Raw genomic sequence first — 26,558 nt, forward strand, 5'->3', positions numbered from 1 at the left:
TAATGAAAACATAATAGTTAATATTCTTGGAGTAAGTATATTATATTCGTAATATTTTAGTCTTTTCAGATTTGCAATTTTTCCCTTAAAAACCTGTACAAATTTGGAAAAAATTCTATGCAATAAACCAATTGAAATTATAAAATAAGATTATAAAAATTATACTTTTCCCTATATCAATAACCTACTTAATAAATAATTAAAAATATATATATTTTATGTAGTAAAAACCTTTTTTTGTAAACAATATAAAGTAATAATATTTTTCAGAAAGCTGAGTAATTGAGTAACGACTACCGACATCTATTAATTCAATGTTATAAAAGCAAATATGACACATATAACTAAAACAAGAAAAAGAAATCAAACAAATATTCAAATCAAGACTTTATTGTTTACTCTTGAATATCATTAAAAACTAAACATATCACAATTATTGCATGATATTGTTAATAAATAAATTGAAATTTACAAAATTATATGCTTAAGTAAAAGTATGTTAGCTAATCTACATTTAAAAGAAATAGTTTATATTACAAAAGTCGCATTTCTTTCTTAACGAATGTCATCCTTGCATGCAAATAAGATACAGAATATTTATAAACAATTGTCACGTTTTATTTATCTGCGCAATAATTATCGGCTGATTTCACTGTTTACTATATAATCTATAAATAGGTTCATATAGAATTATAGACAATATATAACATGTCACATGCATATACAGCTATCCCATTCGATGACGTGGTAAGTTCAAGAGTAGCCCTCTTAGAATTAGGTAATTTGAATGACGAACCCAGAGTAACTAGTAAGGGACTCACGGCATTCTTAAGCAGAGCCCTATTTTCTGCTAAGGACCAGTGTCTATTGTTGGTTAAATTTGAATCCAGTACGTTAAATTTATATGTTCTATAATATATTATATATGTATATATAAGCATTTAGTCATATTAAATAAAAAATGATATTAATATCAATAAACTGCAAAAAATATCTTTATGAAACGTAAAAACAGTAACATGTATTTTTTACAGCATACAGACGCCGATGTCGCAGGTACACGCAGTTAAGCTCGGGCAAGATGATTGCCATGTGAAATTAAATTGTATTTTTGAGAATTTGAGATATTCTGATCTAATGTCTACTTGACATGCAATGGTTTTCCATACGTGGAAGAAGTATCAACAAAAGAAACGCTTATAAGCTTTTAGTATAACAAGAACGATATATAATCATACGAACAGATAATATAAAGATATTTAAATAACAGCTAATATTAATTTACAATTTGTAATATCATCCACTAAATATAGTAATCATAACATATAATATTATACATAAAAATAACAATAATTAATAGTTTTTTTGTTTTAAATAGGTCCTACTTTACTACAATGACTAAAAACAATGTTATATGCTCAATTCTTCTCAATTGCTCAGTATAAAGTGACAGAAGATGGCGCTGAAACTTATTGACTTAAACCTACGTAAAGCAGTTTCTAAAACATCCCACAGATGTCACTAAACTTTTAGATATACGAACACTATTAAATCTAATATTATAACAATATTTAATTATTAATTAATAATATACTTAAGCACATTCAACACTTTTAAATTTATATAAATCGCATGCTTATAATAAAGTGAAAAATTTGAATTGCGTTCAATCAGTTTATGATTAAGCGTGCGCCACGTTGAGAAAAAAAATATTTTTAAAAATAAAAAAAAAAACAGTCTTAATTTTTATAAGTTATTGTAGTTCAAAGGTACTTGAGATTTTGAAGTAATTGGTAATTTAATGGAAGGATCTCGTAATGCTTTTAACTGGAGATGTAACCTTTGTCTACAGAAATCGTAAAACTCGATTTCCCGCGTGAAGTTTGCTCGAACGATGTTCTTCACAGCTTCCGAGACGGGTGGTTTAAACGCGTTGCGGTTGATCCGGTTAAATGTATTTAATTCCTCTGTAAATAACGATATTAATGGTAATAAACTTTATTTCATTATTTTCTTAATTTGCTGGGTTAGTGATTTTATGTTGCATTTAGCGAATTATTTATTAACAAGGTCTCTTAAATCTAACGATGGATGGCTTTGTTTCTTGTATACTTATAATTTATGTAGTATAGTGGCGGGACTCAACGCCGCGCTTTGCCTCGACACCAGAGCGAAGAAAAAAAACAATTGTGACGCTGATTTGATTTTATTTGTAACTAGAGTTTTTCGACGTTTTTTTGTAAAGCAAATGTTAAATAAACATCTTATGTTACGTTATTATTACGTTTAATAATCAATCTCTAATATTTTTAAATATATTTATTAAAAATAAACAATTTTATTCCCTACAAAAAGTAACCAATATGTCACTGATTTCTTACCCCAGTATAATCTCAGAGCGCCTTGGAAAAATTTAGGGACATATCGCTCAAAGGCAGTAAGCGTTGAGTTCATGTCTTCGAGTACGCCCACAACCGCGTACTGTTCTTCTACCACACGTTTTGCACGTTGCAAAGCTTCCAAACTGTTAAATGGTCTGAAAAGTATATAAATATCAAATATTATGTTATGTTTTGAAACGATGCTTAGGAATATATTATAGGTAGAATATTAATGTTATTTCCGAAAATATATGGTTTTTATTCCTTTGTCATATTAATTAGATGGATATTTGACAAATACTGGATATATTCGTATATAATATTATTTTAGTTTCACAATACAGAAATATTTAAAAAAAATTCAAACTTACGTGCACTGTGGATCATGCCCACAGAAAAATAGAGTTTGCCTTCGATGGTCCCCAATCCCTTCGTGTGTCTCTCCTTCTAAGTAACGACATTCACGATCACCGCTAAGAACGCAAGTTTCGAAATCCTGTAAATAACATTACAAATATTTTTATAATTAAAAAAAATTAATAAATAAAGTAATTAAAATTATATTATTCATATTTTATATTGTATTAATATTTTCTTATACTGTTACCTATCACCATATTCTAAAACTAGTACAAAACCCATAAAAAGAGATATTCGATTAACAAAATAATATGAAGTAAAAAATTGGAATTTCAATTAGGTCGTCGATATTTTCATATTTTAATTTGTTATGAGCACGTCACCTTTGTCCATATAAAAAGCGTAGCGTTATCCGTCACGCACGTCTTAGAGCCCCTAACAATAGTCGCTAGCCAGTAAAATTATTTTTAAGTTTTTGCTTAAATTCAATTTAAAATTTTAAAGATATAGAAATTGATTTATTTTTGTTAGTCTTTATCCAAATGTGCTTTATCTTTATTACGTAGAGTCCTACAAATATATGAAGAGTTGGTTTGAAAAATACATTTAATTTTTTATCTACCTATATAAAGGACATTACCCTATATCACCACCGCCGACAGAAGAACCTAATATAATATATAAGATGACTTTTTAAACTCTAATTAGAACATCATATTTTTTGTTCATCCAAAACTCATTTATTTTTTGTTTGCACCTCGTGGCTAGTCCTGGCTGACGTCTGTAGGTACTCTATACAAAGCCGTTGTGTACATTTTGGTTAACAATAGATCAGTAATTAACAGGAAAATATTGACTTCATTTAAAAAATGAAGCTTAAAACTAATAGCATTATAATATGAATATATTAATGTTATTTAAAAAAGTAAACTAAAATTGTACAATTACATATCCAATGAACGAAATTTAAAAATCATTATTAAGAAAGTAAGCTATTAGAAATTATTAAGTGTTAATTATCTGTATAATTTAATAAAATAAAATAGAAAAATTATTGAGTAAAAAGCGAATATTATTATAGATTTATTCTTTGCTGGACGTTTAAAAGAGATTATAATGAAGGAGCATCGCATGATCCGTCACGGACTAATTGTAAGACCGTCACGTAATATTCTAAGTAGGACTTTATCCCGTTTTATTTTATTTATTAAAACAAATAAATCAGCTTCACGCTGTATCCCGCACACAGCAGGATATGCAGAAGGAACCTCCGTTCCCACTTTCTGCCGAATTCTGGAATTTTATCTATTAGACGTCATAATATTATTAAAGTGTCATAAAGGATGGATTTGATCGATTATTGTCGTATTAACGATCAATTTCAGTGATGTATTTTTTTACAGAAAATATTTTAACTATCAATAAAAGCAATTTGTCGCTGCTAACAGATCCTTAGATGTTTTTGTGGTTTATTAAAAAATATATTGTGTAGAGGTTCGCTGCTCCCAGATAACAAAAAATGTGGTTACAAATCTGTACTTCTTTTTAATGAGAGCAAAATACAGCCAGTTTTTAGGTTTCCAATGAAATGTATGTATAAAAATTTACTCTTGTACATTTGAAAATAAAAGGTAAGTGTAATTGATTTAAAGCTTTTAGGTTAAAAATAAGATATTGTAGACAAATAGGAATTGGGAAGCTTTACATGTAGACGAGACGCACAGTGTATCCTGCACACAACAGAGTAGGCAGAGGGAATCTAGTGTTAAGGCACTCCGTTCCCCACTTTCCACCAAATTCTGGAGGCATTGTATATTGTGTAACTCAACGCCGCCCTTAAGTTTGACATATTATTGAAAATAAGCTATAATAATTGGCCATACGTAGGATTAAAATAAGATTAATCGTTTCCGTCAAGGGAGGTGTCGCGTGTGGTGCAATTCAATTGACACATATAACTTTACAAAAATATATAGATTCTTATTAACTTCTGTAATGCATCAATCTTTTTCTCATTAAATTTCGTGAGCAAAATATCTTTTAAATTTCAACGATCCAGAGGTAAAGTATCAAAAGTATTTTTTTATTAGCGTTTTCAAGTACAAATAAGATGTAAAGTTTGTAATCGCAACATAACCGTAATTAATTGTTTTACGGCCTTTATGTTATAATAAATAAAAAAGCAATGAACAAAATAAAAGCTCCCCTGAAAAGTAGCAATTTTCATTTTTGATAAATAAAGAACAAAGAAATTGTTAAAGACATTCTTATTCCTCTTTATTCTTTATTCTTTATTTTCGATAAGTAAAGCATAAAGAATAAAGAGGAATAACAATGGTACAGATTATAATAATATTTGTATATTCCGTTTATATTATTTAATTGTACTATTTTTAAATTATTTATTTAAGTATAACGTATAGTCACTTAATATGAATACACCTATACAGCAGGCTATAACTTTCGAGTGACTCCATTAATAATATTATATGACGAAACTAACTTGTTGCGAGAGTTTCCAGTGTGCTCTCCTGTTATTTTACCATAATTTAATTTGATAATATGAGAATACATTGCTATTGCTTCCTAGTGTTATCAAAATTTTACTACAATTTGATAGTAGAATAAGAGATAAAATAACCTTATTATTTGGTAATCAACTTTATAAGGAAAATTTAAAATATGTTACCTTTTTAAGCCACGCTGGGTCAGGCAAAGGCAGATCAGGGAACGCTCTTTTACGCTCTACGTAGTACCATGGCGCTCTCACGTAATAGTACCAAGATATAACTCGTTCTATCGGATCTCGTACAACGTTAACGTAGATTGGCGATGGATATCCATACCTGTAAATATTTTAACAGTTCATTATATTAAACATCATCATCAGCATCACCATCACCAGCAGTGTAACCATGTAGTTACATAGCGTTGTGATCCAGTCACAGCATACCATGTTTCTAAAAATGGATGATATTATATTATAAAGTAGTTTTTCTTTCTAGGTACACTGCAAAATGCGATAAATAAATTAATTGTTAATAAAATTTCCCTGCTAAATGACTAACATTTTAGTACATCGACAACAACTTCTATTCAAATAAATAAATATTTTAATATTCCTATTTCTTTTTAACCTTAACATGAAACATGCCATATTATAATAAGATGCTAATAATAAAATAATCTTATCTTCTTTAACCAATTGTTACACAATAGTTTTCTCTAGTTGTATTAAATTATAACGATAGAGCACTTTAACGGCACGAATCTAAATTCGAAGCTAATTATACATTAATTATCTACTTGCTTCTATGACAAGTGATGATATAATCATTCATGCAAGTTATACCCATATTCGTACATGTAACTAATATCGATTAAACAGTAATTAAGTGTAATTAACAATTAATTACTGTTTTTATGTAAGCGATATGTGAAAATTACGTATGTCAAATAATTAGTAGATACATACAGAGTGATCTTAATGAAAATCATTTATAAATATAATTATTATCATTTAGCTATCAACCAGTGTCGATAATTATCGTAGTCTATATGAGTTCATATGCAGATGAAATGATAATAACATATTTGCCGTTCGTGACGTAGAGGGAAATCGTAAATGTAGTGGTAGTGGGTTCATTCCTTAATTCAATTCGGTGGCAAAATCATTTTCACATTGTCGCTCTGTAAAGACAAATTGCGGTGTTGAATTACGCTATTAAACACGCAGTGTCTCGAATTCATATTATTAGGATTTTTTTTTCAATACAATTTATAAAATAAGTATGATTTGTTTAAAAAAGAATACGATTTCTAAGTATTTATATGCTAGAACAAATACAATTTCTAAGTATTTATACGCTATAGCAATAGCAATAAATAGTTTTAGTAAGTAAGAAACCAGGACGTATGAGCAAAACAAATTCACTTTCACACCTTACAAGTATATTATACGAGTAAGTAAGGATTATTAACTCCACCCGTGATGACGGCTACATTTTGATTGATGCTTGCAATTAAACTTTTTACTGTATAAGTTGGTGTGTGTTCTTAATAACGTTATTTTTGTTTTTTTTATTAATAGAAAGTTGTATGGTATAATTTTTGCCAATGACTTTTTTTGAGGCAGCTGTTTTATATTATGCTCTATATATTTTTGTTGAAAATAAAAAGAGATTAGAGAAAAGAGAGAGAGTTAAAATAGTCTTTCCATTTCGAGAATTGAACACATTTGTCACTTAGTAGGCTTACCAAATCCATATTCATATTGTTGCGTGTAGATATTAAAATTGACAATCCCTATTTGGTATCAATTAAGAGCAGAATACTGAGGTACGCGACAGGTTCTGAGTTTGATTCCCACTCTAGGAGATGAAATATTTAATAATTTAATTTAACGTTAAATAATTTAATTTAATTTAGCGCAGCGTTAAGTTACGCCGCTCAACACGCAATGCCTCCAGAATTCGGTGGAAAGTGTGGAACAGAAGTGTATTAAAGTTAACGGAGTGCCTTAACTTCAGTTTTCCAGATTACGCCTACCCCGCTTTGTGCGGGATACATAATAGGAAAATATACTATATATTATTATACCTATAATATGACAAAACATCGAAAAACTGCAAAGAATACCTGGTGAAGTTAGTGTAACACACATGTTTGATGTAGGAGGCGGGAGGTGAGTGCGCGGAGACCAGACTGACGAGGGCTTGCTGGTCCGGGGGCGCCAGTCGTATTGTTTCCACACGTTGCACAGTGTCTCGGTGGAAATCTGTAGAAAAGTTTCACAATAACAAACCCCTTTTAAGCTATGAATTAAATGAAATTACTATAGTTCTTATCTTAATGAAGAATTTATTGGGGACCGTGATTTTAAATGGATTTTATTAAATCATCATCATCATCCTTATTAGGATGATGATGATTTTAAATGGATTTAATATTTATGGATTTATAAGGGAAAGTTATGATAAATTTCTCATACAATTTTATTTTTGTTATAAGCTTTCTTTAACAAATTATGAATATATGTAGGTATACTAAAAGTAAAAGGATTTTCAGGAAAGAAAAAAGATGGTACTTTCAATTAAGGGCCATTGTGTAGTTTTTTAATAGCCATTTGCGTATTAGGTTGCGGAATTCAACGCCGCAAAAGATATAAATACAGGTAGATTGTATATATGTTAAATTACAATACATTGATAACTAAACAATACCAACAGTAATAAATAATATTCAGTTATGTATGTATTTGAAATTATTTTATTTCATATCTTAAGAAACAATTAACAAAGCTATGACAATTCTTTGCTAGAATGACAATTCTACGACATATTTCAATAGCTTATACAAAAATGAATATTTAAAAGCATGCAAATATTCTCTATGCCGAGGGACGTGGGAAGTGCACATCATAATAAAATTTTTGAGACGGTCTTTTTCGACAATACACAATGCAAACAATTCCTTTTGACCTGTAAAAAGGTCACCATTATTTAGTCAGATTTTCAACCATCATTGTTTTTGAAAAGACATTGAAGAGTTCATTTTATATTCGAGGTTTGTAGAATTATTCCCTTACGTATTCCATATTCTTATTATTTTTTAATTAAAAAGCGAAATAAGTAGAAATAAAGATGATGTAAGCTTTTATATCTTGAGCCGGCGTTGAGTTGCGCCACTCAACACGTAATCCCTCGAAAAATTCAGCGCAAAATTGGGGAATAGAGTGTTTTAGCACTAAGTTCCCAATGCCCACCCTGCTGTATGCGGGATGCAGCGGGAATTTTTCATAATTTTTCCAATACTAATAATATGGACGCTACACCTATATGTATTTTATATATAACTAAATTGTTATCAAACCAATTTGAAGAGAACAAAAGCTATCTTATGTATGTTATTGCTTGTTCTATAGTCCTATATAATACTCTTATCTAAACGCTGCTTACATAGCACCATCAATTTTTATTAGCTTTGTTATCATAAACTCACGCAGATATTATTAACGTCTTTGTAAATAAAAATTTACGAATGAAATGAAATGTACTATAAATTGTGAAAAATCGCTGAAATAACTTATTTTATGCAATGGCACACTAAAAGCTAAATTTATGTTTCATTTGCGTGCCTTTGCAGAGGTTTACGCGAGCATGCCAGACTTGATAAATGTTATTATTACAATTTTGTTGTGCGTTTAAATTTCCTATAAGGTAAATATTATTACTACTAGCGGCCCGCCCGCGGCTTCGCCGGCGTGACCTACGTCCTATAAGTGACGTCCATGCAAAATTTGAGTCTCCTAGCATTTGTAGTAACGAAGTTTCATACAAACTTTCAACACCAAAAACAAACCCTTAGAAGTCGAATATTGCAAATTCCCGACTTTATGATATATAACATAAATATTGATTTTTTATCTGTAAATACGTTTATAGATAATCCTCTTTGCGTACCTACTTTGAAAAAGTGATATATCCATGACGATATCGAATGTAATCAAAAAAAATGTTTCTATAAATTTCATGGTATTCGGGAATATTTAATATTATAATAAAACATACCAAATTGATTCCTGAGAGAAAGCCTCCGAAGTAGTTCCATGAAGGTCTGGCTGCCGACTTTTGGCACACGATTGAAAAATAGAATCTCGGTGCCGGCTCTCGCCGTATTGTTCAGTTCCCATGGATCTGGAATAATTTCTTCTGATATCTCTTCTGATATATCATTAGATTTGTCGTCCGCTTCAAGTGTACGTTGGGGTTTGCTGCGTTCCTTTAGAAACATTAGTAACATTAAGTTTTTTTATAATATTTAAATTTTCTTTTATAATATTTATTAAAAACGTTTTTAAATTTTTTTTTAGGTTAACTTAAAAGTGTAAAAAATAAGCCAAATGGCCAATTTATGACAAATAAATATTTATATTGCAGTTTAAAAATTCTATCACTAGCTTTGAGCATAAAATAAGTATCAATAAATAAAATATTGTATAAAATTTTCGTAATAAGATACATATATTCAGCATTATCATTGAATATGCGACATATTCAAGCCTTTACAGTATAAATAAGGTTTTATACTTTGAAATGCACTCACAATGCCGGTGTTCCTTCGTAGCGCTTCGAGAGCCTCTTTGTATTCCTGTGCCGACGCGTAAGCGTGTTCTGTTCTGTCTGTGTCTATTCCTATAACAAATATAAAAGTATAGTTTAGCTTTGAAATCATTGGTACAGCATCTCAGCACCAGCAGGTGCAGCAGATGGTTTTAGGTTCGATTCTCGCAGGGGGCAAATAAAATTATTTTCAATATGTTAGTACTGACTTGGGTTTCACCACGCAATACTTATCTCGAACCAGGTAGTATCGTATTTGATGAAGGAATTTACATTCACGTGAAGTTTTGAACTCCTTATATCAATTATGCAAGTCATAGGGGAAAAGTAAAATACAAACAGTCGAATCGACATATTGCAAGTTACTCATAATTCTTCGCAATATAAGAAAAAGAGTTTGGTTCGGCCGCACTATTAATAAAAAAGTTTTTACCGGAAAAAAGTTTTTATACACTTCCGAATGTCTTCATTTCACATTGCTATTTAAACTCTAAAAACATTCCCACAATAATTTGAAGTAATAATTATTTTATTTTTAATCTTTTTTCTTTTTAGTCTTAGTAGTAAGTCGCTATTATATTTTTTTTGCTTTTTACCGCATACCCTATGCGGTAAAAAGCAATACAGGCAAAGCAAGGCAGAGAGAGCCTACTGCTCTCGACTCCGGTAGAATTAGAGAGACGTTAGTTCTCATTCAGTTCTGATCCAAGAAACAAATATCGCCCCATTCTACTGCATCATGATTGCCTCTGTTGTTAATGCAAAAAGAAATAATAATATAATTTTATTTGTTCAAAGCTCTGTTATATATAGAAAAAAGTTAATTGCGAAGTTATGAGTGGCTTATGGAATCAAAATTACAGGAACAAACACGCTACATCCTTATAGAGACGTTGTAAAAAATCACATTTTAATACATAGGTAGTTATAATAAAACATAATTTTATACTATTAAAGTAATAAATGCTCACGAGTAAAAAAAGTTAAAAAGCGTACTACGATACTCTAGCATTCGTAGCTATAATTATTTCCAATGTAATGATACCATTCGGGAATACCACAGATAATGCAGTGCGTTTACAAATTAGGTGTCTAATTTACTTATTGAAAACCAGTAATTTGCATCTTACAGTAGCGTTAGATAGAAAAGAATGGGTTCGTATATAGTTTTAAGTATAGTTCTATAGGTCATTCACACTCACTTTATTTTTAAATTTGTTTTTTTTTGTATGGCATAGCTGTAGAAATAGTACCTACGTCAATCTGGTTTGGCGTTTTTGCCCATTTCAGGGCCACTTTACGCTTTGCCATACAGATAGCAGATAAGCAAAAATATTTTCGAATTTAAATAAATCCACAAATGGAAATACGACTACGACTAGCGACTGTATACAATCGAATTGTTTTTGTGTCTATATCAATATCTATTATGAATATTAATATTTTTTTCAGAATCTTGAATTGAATAAAATAATGTCATTAATGTCTCTTTTTTTTCCCTCTACTTCGTCTTCATCTACATGCCCTCACGATTTGGTACGGGCGACAGAAGACAGATGTATATTAAAATCTTTTAATAAGCCTATTATTTCTTTTGCAAAATGTTTGACATAATAAAATACAGATAAGTAGAGCATTTTTTCTTTACCGCAAAATCAAATGACAAAAATGGATTCCATGTACCAAAAGGGAAAAAAATATAATATAAATATCACAAGATTCTTGAACATAATATAGACATCACGTCAAAAGTGATAGATTGCACAATAATCTCTCCCGATGTCACGAACGTAACGGTGGTGTCGACGTTAAACTGTATTGCGCAATATAAATCTTCCGGATTCGGACCTTGCGACCTTAGCGAAATTACATTTCCACAATTACTTATATTATACATATAATAGGAATATGCAAGTTTATTCAATGTTTATTTAATTTTTAGGGGTCCCATATCTCAAAAGAAAAACGTAACCATTATAAATTTTACTATAATTAAAACTTAGAATTTTATTTTATTTTTCATTTAGCGGGTTTTGGAGAGTCTGATTAAATAAACGAAATAGGTATGGATATGGAAATAGGACCTAAAATGCTTTGCGGACGAATGAGACTTCTTAAATAGTTTTTAAATAATAAAGCAACAAATATATTATCTACTAAACAAATTTCTTACAAAATGAAGAATGAAGCCTTCTTTTAAAGCATAATTATATAGGTAAAATATAATTACATTCTTTTGGAATTTAAACTTACAATATAGGTGTGATAAATTTGATTACTATTTATTTATTACTAAGCCAAAATGAACCTACTAATTACTTATTTAAATATGATTAAGAAAAGTAAAAGAAAGGAATATAATTTAACAAAATAAGAAAATAACAACTTAATATTAGAATATAAGCACTAATAAGATATTCGGAAGTGTAACCGCAAAAACTACATCTTCATTTTGAATAATAACGGCGTTAAACAATAAAAAAATAAATAACACTTTAATACAACACTCATATAATAATGATATCGAAGAGAAAAAAAACTTGACTATAATGAATCGGCCATAGCGGGTTGCTTCCGTCCGACACAGTTTTCTGGTTCATTTTGTCAATTTTTACAGTAATAATTCATATTGCATGCTTTTATGGTAATCTCTTTATTCTTTAATATTATTAATAATAAGAGATTCCAATGGAGTTTCTGAGAAATATAATAAAAAAATGAAATAAATGAATAAAAAAAATAGCCTAGTTTTAAGACACTCTTCCCGACTTTCCGCTGAATTTTCGAGAGCGAGCGAGCGAGCTTCGCAGAGCGAGGAAATGAAAACATTAAAGAATAATAACACCGAGTGGAGTCGAACCCACAACCATCGCTATACCATTGCACCCCTGCACCACGATGGCCTCGTATGAATGAATATGAATAAAATTAGATAACATCTTAATAGGCACCTATTTTATATATAGAAGCCCAGTAAGCACCTATATCAATATCCTCTTTTTAGAACTGAACTTTTTGCTGTATTATCGATACAAATAATGAAAGGTTTTATCTTTATAAAAAATATTGCTGGAGGCTTCAACGGAGTGCTTGTATAATGTATGCGAGCAATTTGCTAGCCTGGCTGGCGAGAGCACTAACTAAGTATCCACTTGATTGACAAATAGCAAAGATGATTGCTATATTAAAATTGCTATATCGATCATAACTGTCCTGAGGCCAGCCGTGGTGCAGCGGCTCAAGTGTGTAAGTATAGACGTGACTGGTTGTGTATTCGATCCCCATTCGAGAAAAATGGGGAACGAGATGTCTTAACTCTAGGTTCCCTCTGTACCTTTCTGTATGCGGGATACAGCGTGAAGCTGATCATAACTGTACTAAATATTGATATGAAAATTAATAGTGATAAATATAGAACTCAGCCGTGTGCTGTAGACCTAGTTGCTTTGTTATACACGTATTGAGGCCATTTTATTGACGGAACGAATATAGTGTTATATCTATACTAATATAATAAAGCGGAAGAGTTTGTTTGTTTGTTTGTTTGTTTGTTTGTTTGTTTGTTTGTTTGTTTGTTTGTTTGAACGCTAAGATCTCTGGATCTACTGGTCCGATTTTCATTGTTTTTGTTTTATATGAAAGCTGCATTCTTCAGAAGTGCTATAGGCTATATAACATTCAATTACACATATATACTAATATATTTTAAAGTACATTCTAATTTGACATGCAATTTATTCTGCCATGTTAATAACAACCGTCGTTGCTACGCGACCGCTACAGCGACGTTTTGATATTCATCCTTATGAAAATAAATATAATAGTCACTTTTAGCATTTTATCTAATTGAAATTATTGAAATTATAGTTTGCTGTATAACATTCTAATAAATAATTAAGGAGATGTCACTGATTCCAAATGACCTAGCCACCTAGCGGGCGGCACAGTATGACCGACGCGAACGGGCAGATGACTTTGACGGTTTTATAAATTTTCATACATTTTCGAACTTTATTTGTTGTTTATAATTAATTTAAAATACACTTTGATTCTCTTCTTATTTTATTTGATATTGCCCGCTAAAATTATCCTACTTAATAGAGAGAAATGTTTAGTTATTTCGTAGAGTCGATATCTATGTACGCACGTACGGAAAACTTTAGGTACTTTTTCTAATATTAAGAATACCTATCCTTTAGTTACTTTTAATCCTTTTGTTAGTTCATTTCAATAACTCAGATGATTTTTTCTAATAATGTGTATCTACTTATTATTCTTTTTGATTATTTGAGCTTATATTTTCTTACTAATTCTATTGAGAATTGAAAATAATTTCATGAATATATTTAATAAATATTCTTATAGTTGAAGCAGGCGTAGTCGCGTCCGGGTCCACTAGTTAATAATATAGATTGTTTTATTTTTTTTAGTAGGGGTTAGAATACTAAATAATGAAAATATCGAAAATTATATTTTAAATAATTTTATATGTATGACAAAACCAATATTTTGAATAAGTTGTTATTATTAACTATGATATTAATATTTGCTATGGTTACAAGAAAAGAAAAAGAAAAAAAAATATATAAGAAATTACATTTTGTCGAGTTTTAAATGGTTAATTGAATAAATACAGTTATAATTTTCAAATCTCGAAAATGTAAGTAATTTGGAACATTTCAAGCGTTCAGTACTTATCTTGATCTTCATAGAAAAGAACCCACACCGACCGCAAAAGATTTAGCGGCTTCTAAATAAAGACATAACTGTGGCCTCGAAAATTATGATGGACATCGCGTGACTCGCGCGTCCTAATGAATGGCATTAGGTTTTAAATGGTAACGATTCTGGTACAACTGACTGTTCGATTAATTTTGATCTTGGACCCCACCTGTAATTACTATGTTGAAATAAAAAAATGCTATTATAACCTATTATTAGAATTTAGATTAGTAATGGGAAGCGTGCTAATATTCATATAAAAAAATAATTTTTTTACTGTAAATCTTGCATTGAAACATTTGTTACACGTAAATGTAATTACTTTTTCTATATGAACTTCATTTGGGTTAATATATAACAAAATATCTCTGGTAATTGATCGAGTATTGCTACAATAATAGCATCGAGGGGAGTATTTTACAGTATCTACTGAACGACAGGTTTCCTCTATGTCGAGTAGATCGTAACTCGGTAAAATACGTGAATCTAATAATAATAAACATAAATAATTACAGCAAAGTTGGTGTTACCAGCAAAATGGTTAATGAAATACAGTTATAATATTTAGGTCATTTATAAAATCTTATTTTGAAAGTGCTTGTCATTAAATGACTATTTGTATATTTAAAAAGATATGAGAAAACTATAACAAAATTTGGATAATATTAGTTAATTTAAAACATAATAACTCTCTAATAATAGTTTTTAAATAAAAATTAAAAATCTTTTCTTGTGTTACCTTAGGGCTTAGATCATGATGAGATAAAATAGATGAAATTATAAAAAATATATTCATTAGGTACAATGTTAATGAAGCATCTTTCTAGAACGTGGGAATTATAAAAAACGCGGCCATTTATTAAAAAATATATTTTTCTTACCTCTTAAAACATCCTCGTGAGAATAATTTTACTACAGACTGCTCTTAGTCAGCTGTAAAAATATTGCTGTAATCATATAATTATTCGAGTAGCAATTTTAATTGCTCTTTAACGTTGACCGTTGTATTCCGCATGTATCAGGGTAGGCAGAGAGAACCTAGTGTTAAGACACTCTCCACTTCCAGCTGAATTCTGGAGACATTGCGTGATGAGTGACGGAAGTCAATACTGCGCTTAGACTCCAGAGCAAAAATATAAAAATATTATTTCCTCGAGTAGGAATTGAACCCACAATTGTTGCTTCATTTAAATTTGTGTTTATTATAAACTTTAATAAATTAAGTATAACTAAATAAATATGAGTTTTTATATCACGTAGATTTTTAACGCATATTACATATTGTTTCCCTCATTTGTATATTACTAATTAAGAACATCATTATATTACGAATAATATTCGAGCCCAAAGTAAATAATAAACATTGTATAACCAGAACTAGCACACAACGAACAGTAAATATTTTTTCTACGACCACCTCAAGTACTTTAGCGCTATACTCGTACTGTGTTAGTATGTAAAAGGAAGTGCGTGCTTTGCGTGTTACTTTGAATTGAACTCTTAAAACATCTCATTCACAGAATCTCTTTCACAAATAAGATCGACGATTAGATTAACGTTAACAATCAAGCTTTCCGACTTTCATCCATTTTCTGACGAGTACCACGGTTTCCTTTTTAAATTATTAGGTAAATCTTATACTGATAACAATCCGTGAAGCCGTGGTTGCGCGTTTGCACAATGGTGTGACTGTAACGTGATGGTTGTCAGTTCTATCTCAACTCGGGGGAAGGAATTATTATTTATTAATATTTTCATTTCTTCGCTCTGGCACCAAGGAAAAAGTCCGGCGTTGAGTTCCACCACTCAACACGCAATGCCTCGAAAAAGTCGTCAAAAAGTATCCATCCATCCATCAGCCTTTCAACGTCCACTGCTGGACATAGGCCTCCCCCAATGCTCGCCACTCCGTCCGGTCCTGCGCCCTTTGAATCCAGCGGATTCCCGCTGTCTTCTTAAGGTCGTCGGTCCACCTGGTTGGAGGGCGGCCTGTGGGGGCGAGGGCCTTTCTTCCCCATCGGTTGTCGGCCCTCCTGACAATATGCTCATTGTCATTTCAGCTTGCAGATTTCGGAAAGTATATAATCATGTATCTAGTATACAGCAGAAGGAGTGTCTTAACACTAGATTTACTCTGCCTATTTACTCTGCCTATAAGCTTTTTTTATATAAAAAAATATTTAGTAAGAATAGTAAAGTAAAACATAAGTTTTTTTAAATTTGTATAAGAATATCAATTGTAATCTCAACTACTAGCAAAAAATCTATATATATATATAACACATTCCTCAAGGTGATATAATTTCCCGGAAAGCTGTGAACAACTTAGATACACATTGCAGGATGTACTCGGTAGTTTTTTGCTAAATTAGAAATGGCCTTACATTTCTTTGCATCATAACCGGAATTGTTTGTTGCTTCAATAATAGATAAAGATATTTTTTTATTTGTATATATGTAATCTGCTCATAGAGTAGACATATATAAAGAATTTTCTTAAATGCTGGATTTAATTTTAGAATAAATCGTATGAGATATTAATATATTTAAATATTTTCGTTTTTTTTATTTAGAAACTAGACAATGAAATAGAAAATATAATCTGCAAAAAAAAAATTTTTAATTTAAAAAAAGGTTACTCTCTCGATTAAAGTTTTGGATAAAATTTTATATTAGTTGTAAAGGGTTTGTAAGTAAAGTACTGTAGGCGAAACTTTTGATATGAAATTTTCAAGAAAAGCTAACGGCTTGAAAATATTATATTTGTTGTTGTTACTTATGTACTTAATATTACTATTATTATTAGTATTAGTTATGTTTTAAATAACTATATCGGGGATTTGTTTATGAATGAAAATAAAATTAAACTATTAGTTCTTCACCTGTAATATCTAGACTTTTACAACTGTTTAATACATTTTCTATAATCTTAGACTACGGACACATAACATTATGTTTAAATCGTTTAACAACTGTAAAGCATTTATTATAATAAAAAAATAATAATACACTTAACCTTGAAGAAAACGTCTAATTCCCAAATAATATCTATTGTTACCAAAAACGCGAAGTCATTTCTTATGTAACAACCGTAGAACGAGGTAATGATAGTTTAATGACTCAAATTTTATAATCATTTGAAAAATAAATAAATAAATTTAGTACCAGATTGGACGGAAATAAATAAAAGGTTTTTATGATTATGACGTTTAGATGCAAAAGACGTGTTGTTGCCTTTCAGGAGCAAAAAACTCAATTAAGATAATATTATGTAACTTCACATGCAAGTTACATTTTATATCTTAAAGGTTGAATTCGATTTGCATATCAATGTAAGCTTATTATAAGACGTTAAGGCTGAATGGAAGGGAGTTATTTTTAAACATGGAAAGTGGTGTCTCCTGGTATTTTAATTAAAGTAAATATTTAGTAATATGTAAGCATAGACGAGTTCTATTGAAAAACTTTTAATATAAAAACATATGTACGTATTATATTTTACTAAAATAAAAAACAAAACGATATTTCGAAGTGGAAATAAGATGTTTAGAGAACCTTTTAAGTCTAATAAAATATGGCACTAAACAACTTTGTTTCGTAGAATGTAATAAAAATAAAAAAATCTTAATCGTATTTCAAGATAATTACGAGTAGAAAACCAGGATCCCTTGTCTGAACGACGTAGGAGCAACGTTCGACCTGACGATACAATTTAAAAATACCATGACCGTTTTTAATTGTTTACGTCGTCGTTACAGCCGTGGCGTGTAACTGTAAACGCGGATGTGAGTTCGATTCCTACTTGAACAAATGAAATATTTAATATTTTCATTCTTCTTTCTGGTGCGGCGCGGTGTTGATTTCCGCCACTCAACACGCAATGCCTCCGGAATTTAGTGGAAAGTGGGGAGCGGAGTTTCTTAACACTAGGTTCCATGTACCTAACTTGTTAAATTCAGGATATAGCGTAAAGCTGAAAAAAACTTTGTATACTACTCGGGTTCTGCTGGGGTTGTCTGTTTATTTAATCGAAATAAAAAACTTAAAATATTTTTATTTTATTTTAAAATCTTTAATTTTAATATTTATTTCAATGATAACGCTGATTAACTTTCACAAAATTTTAAAATTAATTTTTATTTTAGATAAGTTTACGATAACACTATAAAGTAAATGTATAAAAAAAGAAAGATAAAGATAAGTAAAATGTTGTAAAGAAAACACATACATAAAAATGTTAATTTAGATTATTTTCGAAACCATTTTGGAGGTTTGGCAATTTAAATCTTTATCAGAATATAAAAAGTCCTTTTCAATCTTTTAATTTGGAATGATACAAGTACCTATTTATTTCAACATTTGACATTTGTAGTCCTTGTTGCCCACGCCTCTAATTTTTAAATTTCGAATAAATAAATCTGAAAAAAGATAGTCTTACATTCTGAGCTTGGTATAATACCAATTAATATATCTAACTCATCGCTCCTTATCATGAGTAAAAAAATAATTTAAAATTACCCTTCTTTATTTTAAGTTCACAAAAATAAAATAAGATGATAAAAATAAATATTTATGTTTTAACTAACTGCTGTTACTAGATATCCTTTGAGTTATCTAATAACACAGGTTTTCGGAGGTAACCTCTTATGGTATAAATATAATTCGAGCACTTGTTCAAAACAACGGTTAGAGCGAAGCGAAGTAAACAATTCTAACTGTACGTATTTGATTTGTTTTCAAATAAGATAACTCTAGAAAAGGGACCATCCGTTCGCCGTAAGGGGCAATAAACTGATGTAACAATGGTCTAGGGTTTGGAAGGACGATAAAGGAATTACAACGCTTCCGGGACCCTGAGGCTTGTCGCGGTCGCTGACCGACCTTTAAATAGACAATACGATTGTGCTTGAATGATACTTTCTAAGCCTCAAAGCGTTGAAAACTTGGGGATCTTTAAGGATATTTTTATATTTATATTATTCAGTAATAAAAACATATGGTTTTATTAAAAAAACATATAATTATTACGTTTTTTGACTTTCTCTCTAACGTAAACCTACAGATTTTTTATATATATATTTATTTCTATTTGTTGACTTTACAGAAGTATTAACATACTCTAAGAAGATTGTTCTACTCACATTAAAGCTAATTACACTAATTTCTTACATGCCTTTTCACTGAGCATGCAGTTATTACCAGTACATACTCTTTAGATGGACGCAATTCAAGTCTGCAGTCTTTACGGCTAACAGTAATGCGTAGTTACGTAAGTTAGCAATTTTACAAATTCTACAACATATAGTTTCTACTTAATGAAGATTACGAAGAAAATAATTGCTCACGGTTTTAATATGAAAATTAATATGTTATTCGACAATGTTTATAGAATACAGATTATAAAAAATGTGAAATCAATGTAGAGTTATCTCTATAATATAATTTATTATTAAATATGTATTTATAAGAAATTTTCTTCAAAAGAATTTTTGAGTACTAATTTTATAATTTGTAGCTATTCAATTTTAATTTAAAATAAAATAAATATTTTTTTATAGTTTCCTATTCGAAACATCAACTTGGTGTTATAATTACAATTGATTTACATTTATTATCAATACAAAGCTTACTGTCGTATGTTCATTCGAAAATCTGACAAGGATATGCGCTTTGGTATTAAATGTTTGACATCTCTTTGTGTTGCCGCCGACACGATCCTGAATAATTCGTACTAAAATACCCTACGTTATGGGAGTATAGTAAGGACCTACTATATTAAATAATAATAATCTTATAGGTACCTATAATGTCAGACATATTTTGTTTTCAGTGACAAAATCCAATAACAGGTAAGAAAAACAGTGGCGGACTAACCCCGTCGGAGGCCCGGGGCGGTGTCGTTGAATGAGGCCCCTCGACGACCCCCCCCCCCCCGCCCCCCCCCCGTCTGAATTTTTTTTTTCAAAATCACATTTTTTTTCATGTACAAATTAGTGTGTATGCTTACTTAGATTACATCTTGTAATTAATGTTTGAGTTAGACTCGCATACACATACAAAATTAAAATACTAAATATCAAAAGTAGTATGTAATTTTAGTAAAGCTGAAATTTTGAAGATGACTAGTATAAAAAGTAAGTAAGAGTGTATGCATACTTACTAACTTGAAAGCGAGGCCCTTTCAAACATAGCGCCAATTTAAGGTACACGCTCACCTACGTTAAAGTAAAAACGCTCGTATTTAAATATATTTTTGAGAAAAATGTTAAAAAAAATATTATAACCCTGGTATAACCCTTTACGTAGGCTTTACTCTTGCCAGACGTCCTAAAGATTGTTTAATATTGGGACAAAATACGTATACTTCTTCTACTTCTTCTTGGCATTAATCCCGTGCTGAGGGTTCTTTTGGAAGAACGTATTCGCGACGGCCAGATCAGACGCAATATAGGTTCTCAGAATATTTTCTCCCTCTGTATTACGAAGTCAGTATCTAAAACCCCCGTAAACATGTTCATACGGCCCAGCAGCCTTACTGACGTGATTGGTCAAATCTTCCCCAACAACAAACAACCATTTCGGTATAGCAACTAGACGGTATAGCAAGTAGAACCTCTTCATTCTGCTTTCAGAATGACTGTTTTTTGGACACGCTACAGCCGGCCTGCGGCGTATAGGCACTAATTTAGTTTGTAGTTACGCCTTCAATCAGCACGCATTATACGCATCAAGCTATTGCAGCGACCATCAGCTTCAAGAAGCCAGTTCTGAAGCTCTTCAGAAAGAACTACTGCCACACAGTTTTTACCTGAGGGTGACCCGGTGTATATAAGGCGGTAACCCTGTCCGTTATTGCGAGGCTTATTGCCCTTCCAGCAAGCTTCCTGGAGAAAAGCACACTGGACCCGAAGTCTTATAAGTACATCTGCGAGTTCTCTGCGTCGTCCGGTTAGAGAGCCAATATTCCACGTTGCAAAGCGGAGTTTCTGTCTGGGTTTTAAGCAGTGTTCGTACTTGACACGTTGTTGCGTTCCATATTAGCGGCGGATGGCGGTTTTTAAATGGAGCAACTGCCATTTGACTTCCAAAACCACGTTGAAAAATTACGCTATAATTTTACATATATTATTTATGAACTATTTTAAGACCCCTTATAAGCACCCAAACCGATCTGATGGCTCAATCATCCTCCCAAATAGAGATGTACCTTTATTTTGCGCTACTTCTGGAAGGGCCCCCACTTTCAGGTTAGTGAGTACGCAAACTTTTATAAAATGACGTCGGTCTGGAGGCCCTAAGAACTTGAAGTAAAAAACTACGAAACTGGAACCACATGCAACCTAAATGGAGATTAGAAAGATAAAAGTAATTTTAATTAATATAATGTAAACTACCGGTACAGGCTGCACTAATCCCTGTACTTATTTGTTTATTGGAGGCCCCCTCCAACCTCAAACTTCCTGTTAAGTAGATACTATGCGTTTTTTCAAGGGCTTATTTAGGATTTGATCAAGGGAATTTGCACCATTTGGAGGCCCCCCTGGACCCGAGGCCCGGGGCGGACCGCCCCCGCCGCCCCCCCCTTAGTCCGCCACTGAAGAAAAATTGTTATTATTATACATATGTATGTCTTTTCCATTAAAAACTTATCCTACAACCACTTTCTGATATCACTAAAACCAGCATCGATTTTTAATCTACTTTTATATTAAGAAAAAGAAGAGTAGACCTAGGAGCTAGCGTAAACGGGTTAAAGCAAAATACGCTCGTGATACCGCCTTCACATTATTACACTATACAACATGAAGAAACATTACTTGTATAAATGAAATTAAATAATTAAAAAACTTATATCCCAATTCAATTCTATGATGTCACATTTATCGTAGTGTGTTTCATAAACAGTGTCATGTATTAACTTTCTTCGCTTTCGACTTCGCCCATTTGAAGCATATAATTATTAATTCTTCTTCTATTTCTTCTGTATTCTCTTACGTTATTAAATACCACCAATAACATTTATTTCTCACATATCGGTCTTCGATCCGTAGGATGCGTAAAATTTTATTATACGTATAAATATAGATAATTTCACATCAACAGCAATATACCTTTAACAAACGTAGATACAGATAATAAGTGAACATTAAATGTGTTTGCTAAAGGTCAATCTCATAGAACGCGCCCGAGGCTCTCAAATCGCATTGTAACATGGTCTGTAATTGTTATTTAGCATAGGTCATTCGCTTTATCTATGTTTCGAAATAAAAGATATGCTTTCTATAATAAAAATATATAGAAAAAATATATAGATTTACATAAAAATGACAGATTTACATAGAAGTTATAGCTGCCGTGAACGTGGTTGGACTGAGAGGTCTCTGACCGCATTGGCTGTGGGTTTAAATTTCACTCGAAGTTTGTTTTTTGATTATTTACGTTTCTTCGGCTGTTTAGACAAAGTATAGGGTTTCCGGCTCTCATAACAAATACATAATTTTAGGGTAGATCTGAGAAAATTGAGGTGCCGACTGTACCTATTAGTTTAAGAAATTAAATAAACACTTTATAATTTACATCTTTCTTTGGAAGATAACAACAAGTATATACATATAGTACGGTCAACAAGTTGTGGCCGCCCTGAAGTTAGGTTTTCTAAATTCAAACCTGCGCAACCATCTACAGCTTCAGGGCGGTCACGACGACCGGACTGTAAAAGTATAATTCCATTTCAACAATATCGTGTGAACCATCAAAAGCAATAACACACTCTAACAGTGCGCATCAATTTACCGTCAATCAAATTAAAAAGAGTAACTGTTTCAAAGCTTCTCTACTATTAGCATTGTATGTCAATCAACAAGTGTTATGTCAGTACTTCGCGTTTACTACTGACCCACTCGGGCATCGTAATTCTTGCTTCCGCTACACATATACTTCACTTGTTACTAGTTTAACTTAAAGTCATGTCATCTTAAATAATAATATAAGTACAGAGTTCTGCAGTTTACAAGCGTTACATTATTACGCAAAATTACGTTTTAAGTATGCCGATATTATAATAATAATTTACAACTTAATAAAATCTCACGGGTCGATGCATTGCATGCTCCCTTCGATTAACTATAAAAGCATGCTTCCTTCAATATTTTGAATTTCACTATATTTAGTGAAATAGAGACCGCTTGTTAAATTTAATATATCAAAAGATTCAGTCAATAATATTGTCATTCAAATAAATGTGTGGGTACATAAAGTGACCAGAAACCAGATAACAGAATGTTTACATTTATAATTTTTTTTTAATTAATAATTTAGTTGATCGAAAGAAGTTTCTAGTTTAAAAAAACGGAAGTATTAAATTATTTATTAAAGCTAAATCATTGAATCCTCCTTCAGAGGTCGACAAAAATGAAAGTTCTATAAAAGTATCAAACTGAAAGTTACCCTAAAAAAACGAAATCACCTCTCTAAAAAGACGAAAGGTCCCTACAATGTCCCGTTTAGAGCCGGCCGAAAAATGGTTACGTTAGGGATTTAGTGTGAACTTAAAATACATAGGTAACAGGTGTGTCAGGTTTTATGGGGTTCTCACATTTTGTTCTTGATTATGCTTTACAAATGGTATATAAATGCAATGCGTCACACTTTTATTTTTAATTTTGACATTTGATTTCTGTAAAAAATTTATAAAAGTTTATCTTAGATTATATAATTTTGAAAGGTTTTATTTAAAATTTAGTTATTAATTAGTACCGCACAGCTAACTATGTGTAGGCACGTTCATTTTGTGTTATGATGAACAGTAATCAAGTTCATAATTATAATGTATCTGCCTTTGAACGTGGGCGGTACTCTACTATTCAATCTCAATTACTTAATAATTCCTATGTATGAACGAAACTATCCTTAATTACTGCTTTACTTTATTTTTTCTTTATAATTAGTATATTTGTAAACGCAATTATCATTTGTTTCCGTATATTAAAAACTTATGAGAAACTTAGTAGTTTAATGAATAATTATGAAAATGAGTTAATTATTTATTTGAAAATGTAGATATTTATAATTGAACGTAAATAAAGTCTTTATTGTCACTAATAAGTAAAAGTGTCTTTGTAAATAATTGACTTAAAAAAAGTCAAAAAGAGTTTCTCCTGCCGGTTCTTTTCAGGTGACTAACTCTTATTTTGAATATAATTATTTGACATTGACTTTTAAAATTACTATGATTTTTAAAAATGAAACTGGGTATTTACAAAAAACTAGTTCAGGGTAGGTCATTCGTTTCGAGGCTTCCAGTTCAGCACAAAACCTATCACAACAAGCTATATCTTTGTCCAACGTCTTAACCAAAATAACAAAATATATAAAAAAAACTAATCTATATTTTTAATAAAAAAAATAACATATATCCATTTAAACATGCATTTATTTTCATTACATCGTTAAAATAAATAGAAGCACTAAAGTATTTCCGTTGGTAATTGAAATATGTTCGACACTTCACCTGTGACAGTTCCAATGGTCGGACATTAGTGAACTGTCAAAACGAGTTACATAAGTGCGGCATAAGATAAGTGATAGCAGATTGAATGGCTGGCAGATGTCAAAATGTTAGTGATTAAATTTATGTTATCTGTGTATCATCTTGTCTGAGCTATTATTTGACAGTTACAACAGTCGATATAACAATTGTTTATTGTTTGACATATTATACGTATTTTATTACTTAAACATAATTATTGAAGTTCCCGTTGAGAATCTCCGTGTGATGGTTGTGGATTTGATTCCGTTTATAAATAGGTGTAAAATGACATTGCAAATTTAAGCTTTAAGTTAAAGTACAGTGATATGTACATATGTGTAAACTACAGTGATGTAGGTCTCTGCTTACTTTCCATAATAATCTAATAGTGCGGTATTTGTATCATTTGGTTTCACGCTAAAGCAAACTTTTTAGTAAAAAATATTTTTACTGATTCATACCTTTCATTTTACTTTAATAATTATGCTACATATCTTAAAATGATTTCCAATCACGTCGCGCGTAGGCTGTGATGTCAAGACGCGCCAGACATTGAGTTCGGTCACAAATACAGGGTGAGTCATATTGAACTTTCCGATTTCAATAAGGTGTGTATTAAAAACAAAGCGACATGCAGTAAATATTATTTTATTGTTTGAAAGCACATAACATGCAGTTTTAATTTAGTTGGTTTTAAAAATGATATCCTGTAAATGTCTACCTCCATTGACCACACACTGCTGAAGCCTTTCCCGGAAGTTGTCCATTACTCGTCGAGTCATATTCAGCGGAATAGCATTGATTTCTTCCGTGATTGCAGCCTTCAGTTCATCGATGGTTCGGGGACGATGCGTGTACACCTTTTCCTTCAGGTAACCCCAGAGAAAGAAATCGCAGGGGGTTAAATCAGGTGATCTCGGCGGCCACCCAACGTCACCTCGCAAAGAAATGAGATGACCGGGAAACATTTGTCGCAGGATTTCCATTGAACGCCTGGATGTATGGGCTGTAGCACCATCTTGTTGGAACCAGATGTTATCGTTGTCATGATTCTGCGTTAATTCCTCCAATTTCGGTTTCAGAAAAGTTTCAAGCATGTCGCAATACCGAGCAGAGGTAACTGTGACGACTTGACCATCTTCTTCAAAAAAATAGGGACCCCACACACCAAACGGTAAGTGAAGTGGTCGTTCGTGTAGGTTTCGTGGGTTATTCTCAGCCCAGTATCGAAAATTCTGTTTGTTGACAGTTCCGGCGAGGTGAAAATGTGCCTCATCACTGAAGATCAAAACAGCAGTGCGGGGGATCTGCTGAATGTCGCGGCATAAATTGTTCGTGTGTCTAAGTCTCTAACTGTTAATTCTTGCACTACCTGAATCTTGTATGGGTGAAATTTAAGGTCTCTATGCAGTATTCTGCGGACACTACTGAAAGATAATCCTAGTG

The 26,558-nt window shown here is 31.3% G+C and overlaps 1 protein-coding gene across 1 annotated transcript in view; it reads right to left on the minus strand.

Moving 5' to 3' along the window:
* Positions 1–374: 374 nt before the first annotated feature.
* pip (heparan sulfate 2-O-sulfotransferase pipe) overlaps positions 375–26,558 on the minus strand; it is a 55,405-nt gene continuing 29,221 nt past the window's right edge. Inside the window, exons 4-10 of the mRNA XM_085188825.1 lie at positions 9,846–9,934; positions 9,311–9,521; positions 7,380–7,518; positions 5,431–5,587; positions 2,753–2,877; positions 2,382–2,536; positions 375–1,967 (exon numbers count right to left, since the gene is read on the minus strand). Of these exons, the coding sequence (XP_085044951.1) occupies positions 1,747–1,967; positions 2,382–2,536; positions 2,753–2,877; positions 5,431–5,587; positions 7,380–7,518; positions 9,311–9,521; positions 9,846–9,934 (1,097 nt within the window). The 3' untranslated portion in view covers positions 375–1,746. The remainder of the gene's footprint in view (positions 1,968–2,381; positions 2,537–2,752; positions 2,878–5,430; positions 5,588–7,379; positions 7,519–9,310; positions 9,522–9,845; positions 9,935–26,558) is intronic.

The sequence above is a fragment of the Heliconius melpomene genome, chromosome 7 (assembly GCF_056956725.1).
Source record: "Heliconius melpomene rosina isolate 202511_hmr_F chromosome 7, ASM5695672v1, whole genome shotgun sequence".
NCBI classification, from domain to species: domain Eukaryota; kingdom Metazoa; phylum Arthropoda; class Insecta; order Lepidoptera; family Nymphalidae; genus Heliconius; species Heliconius melpomene.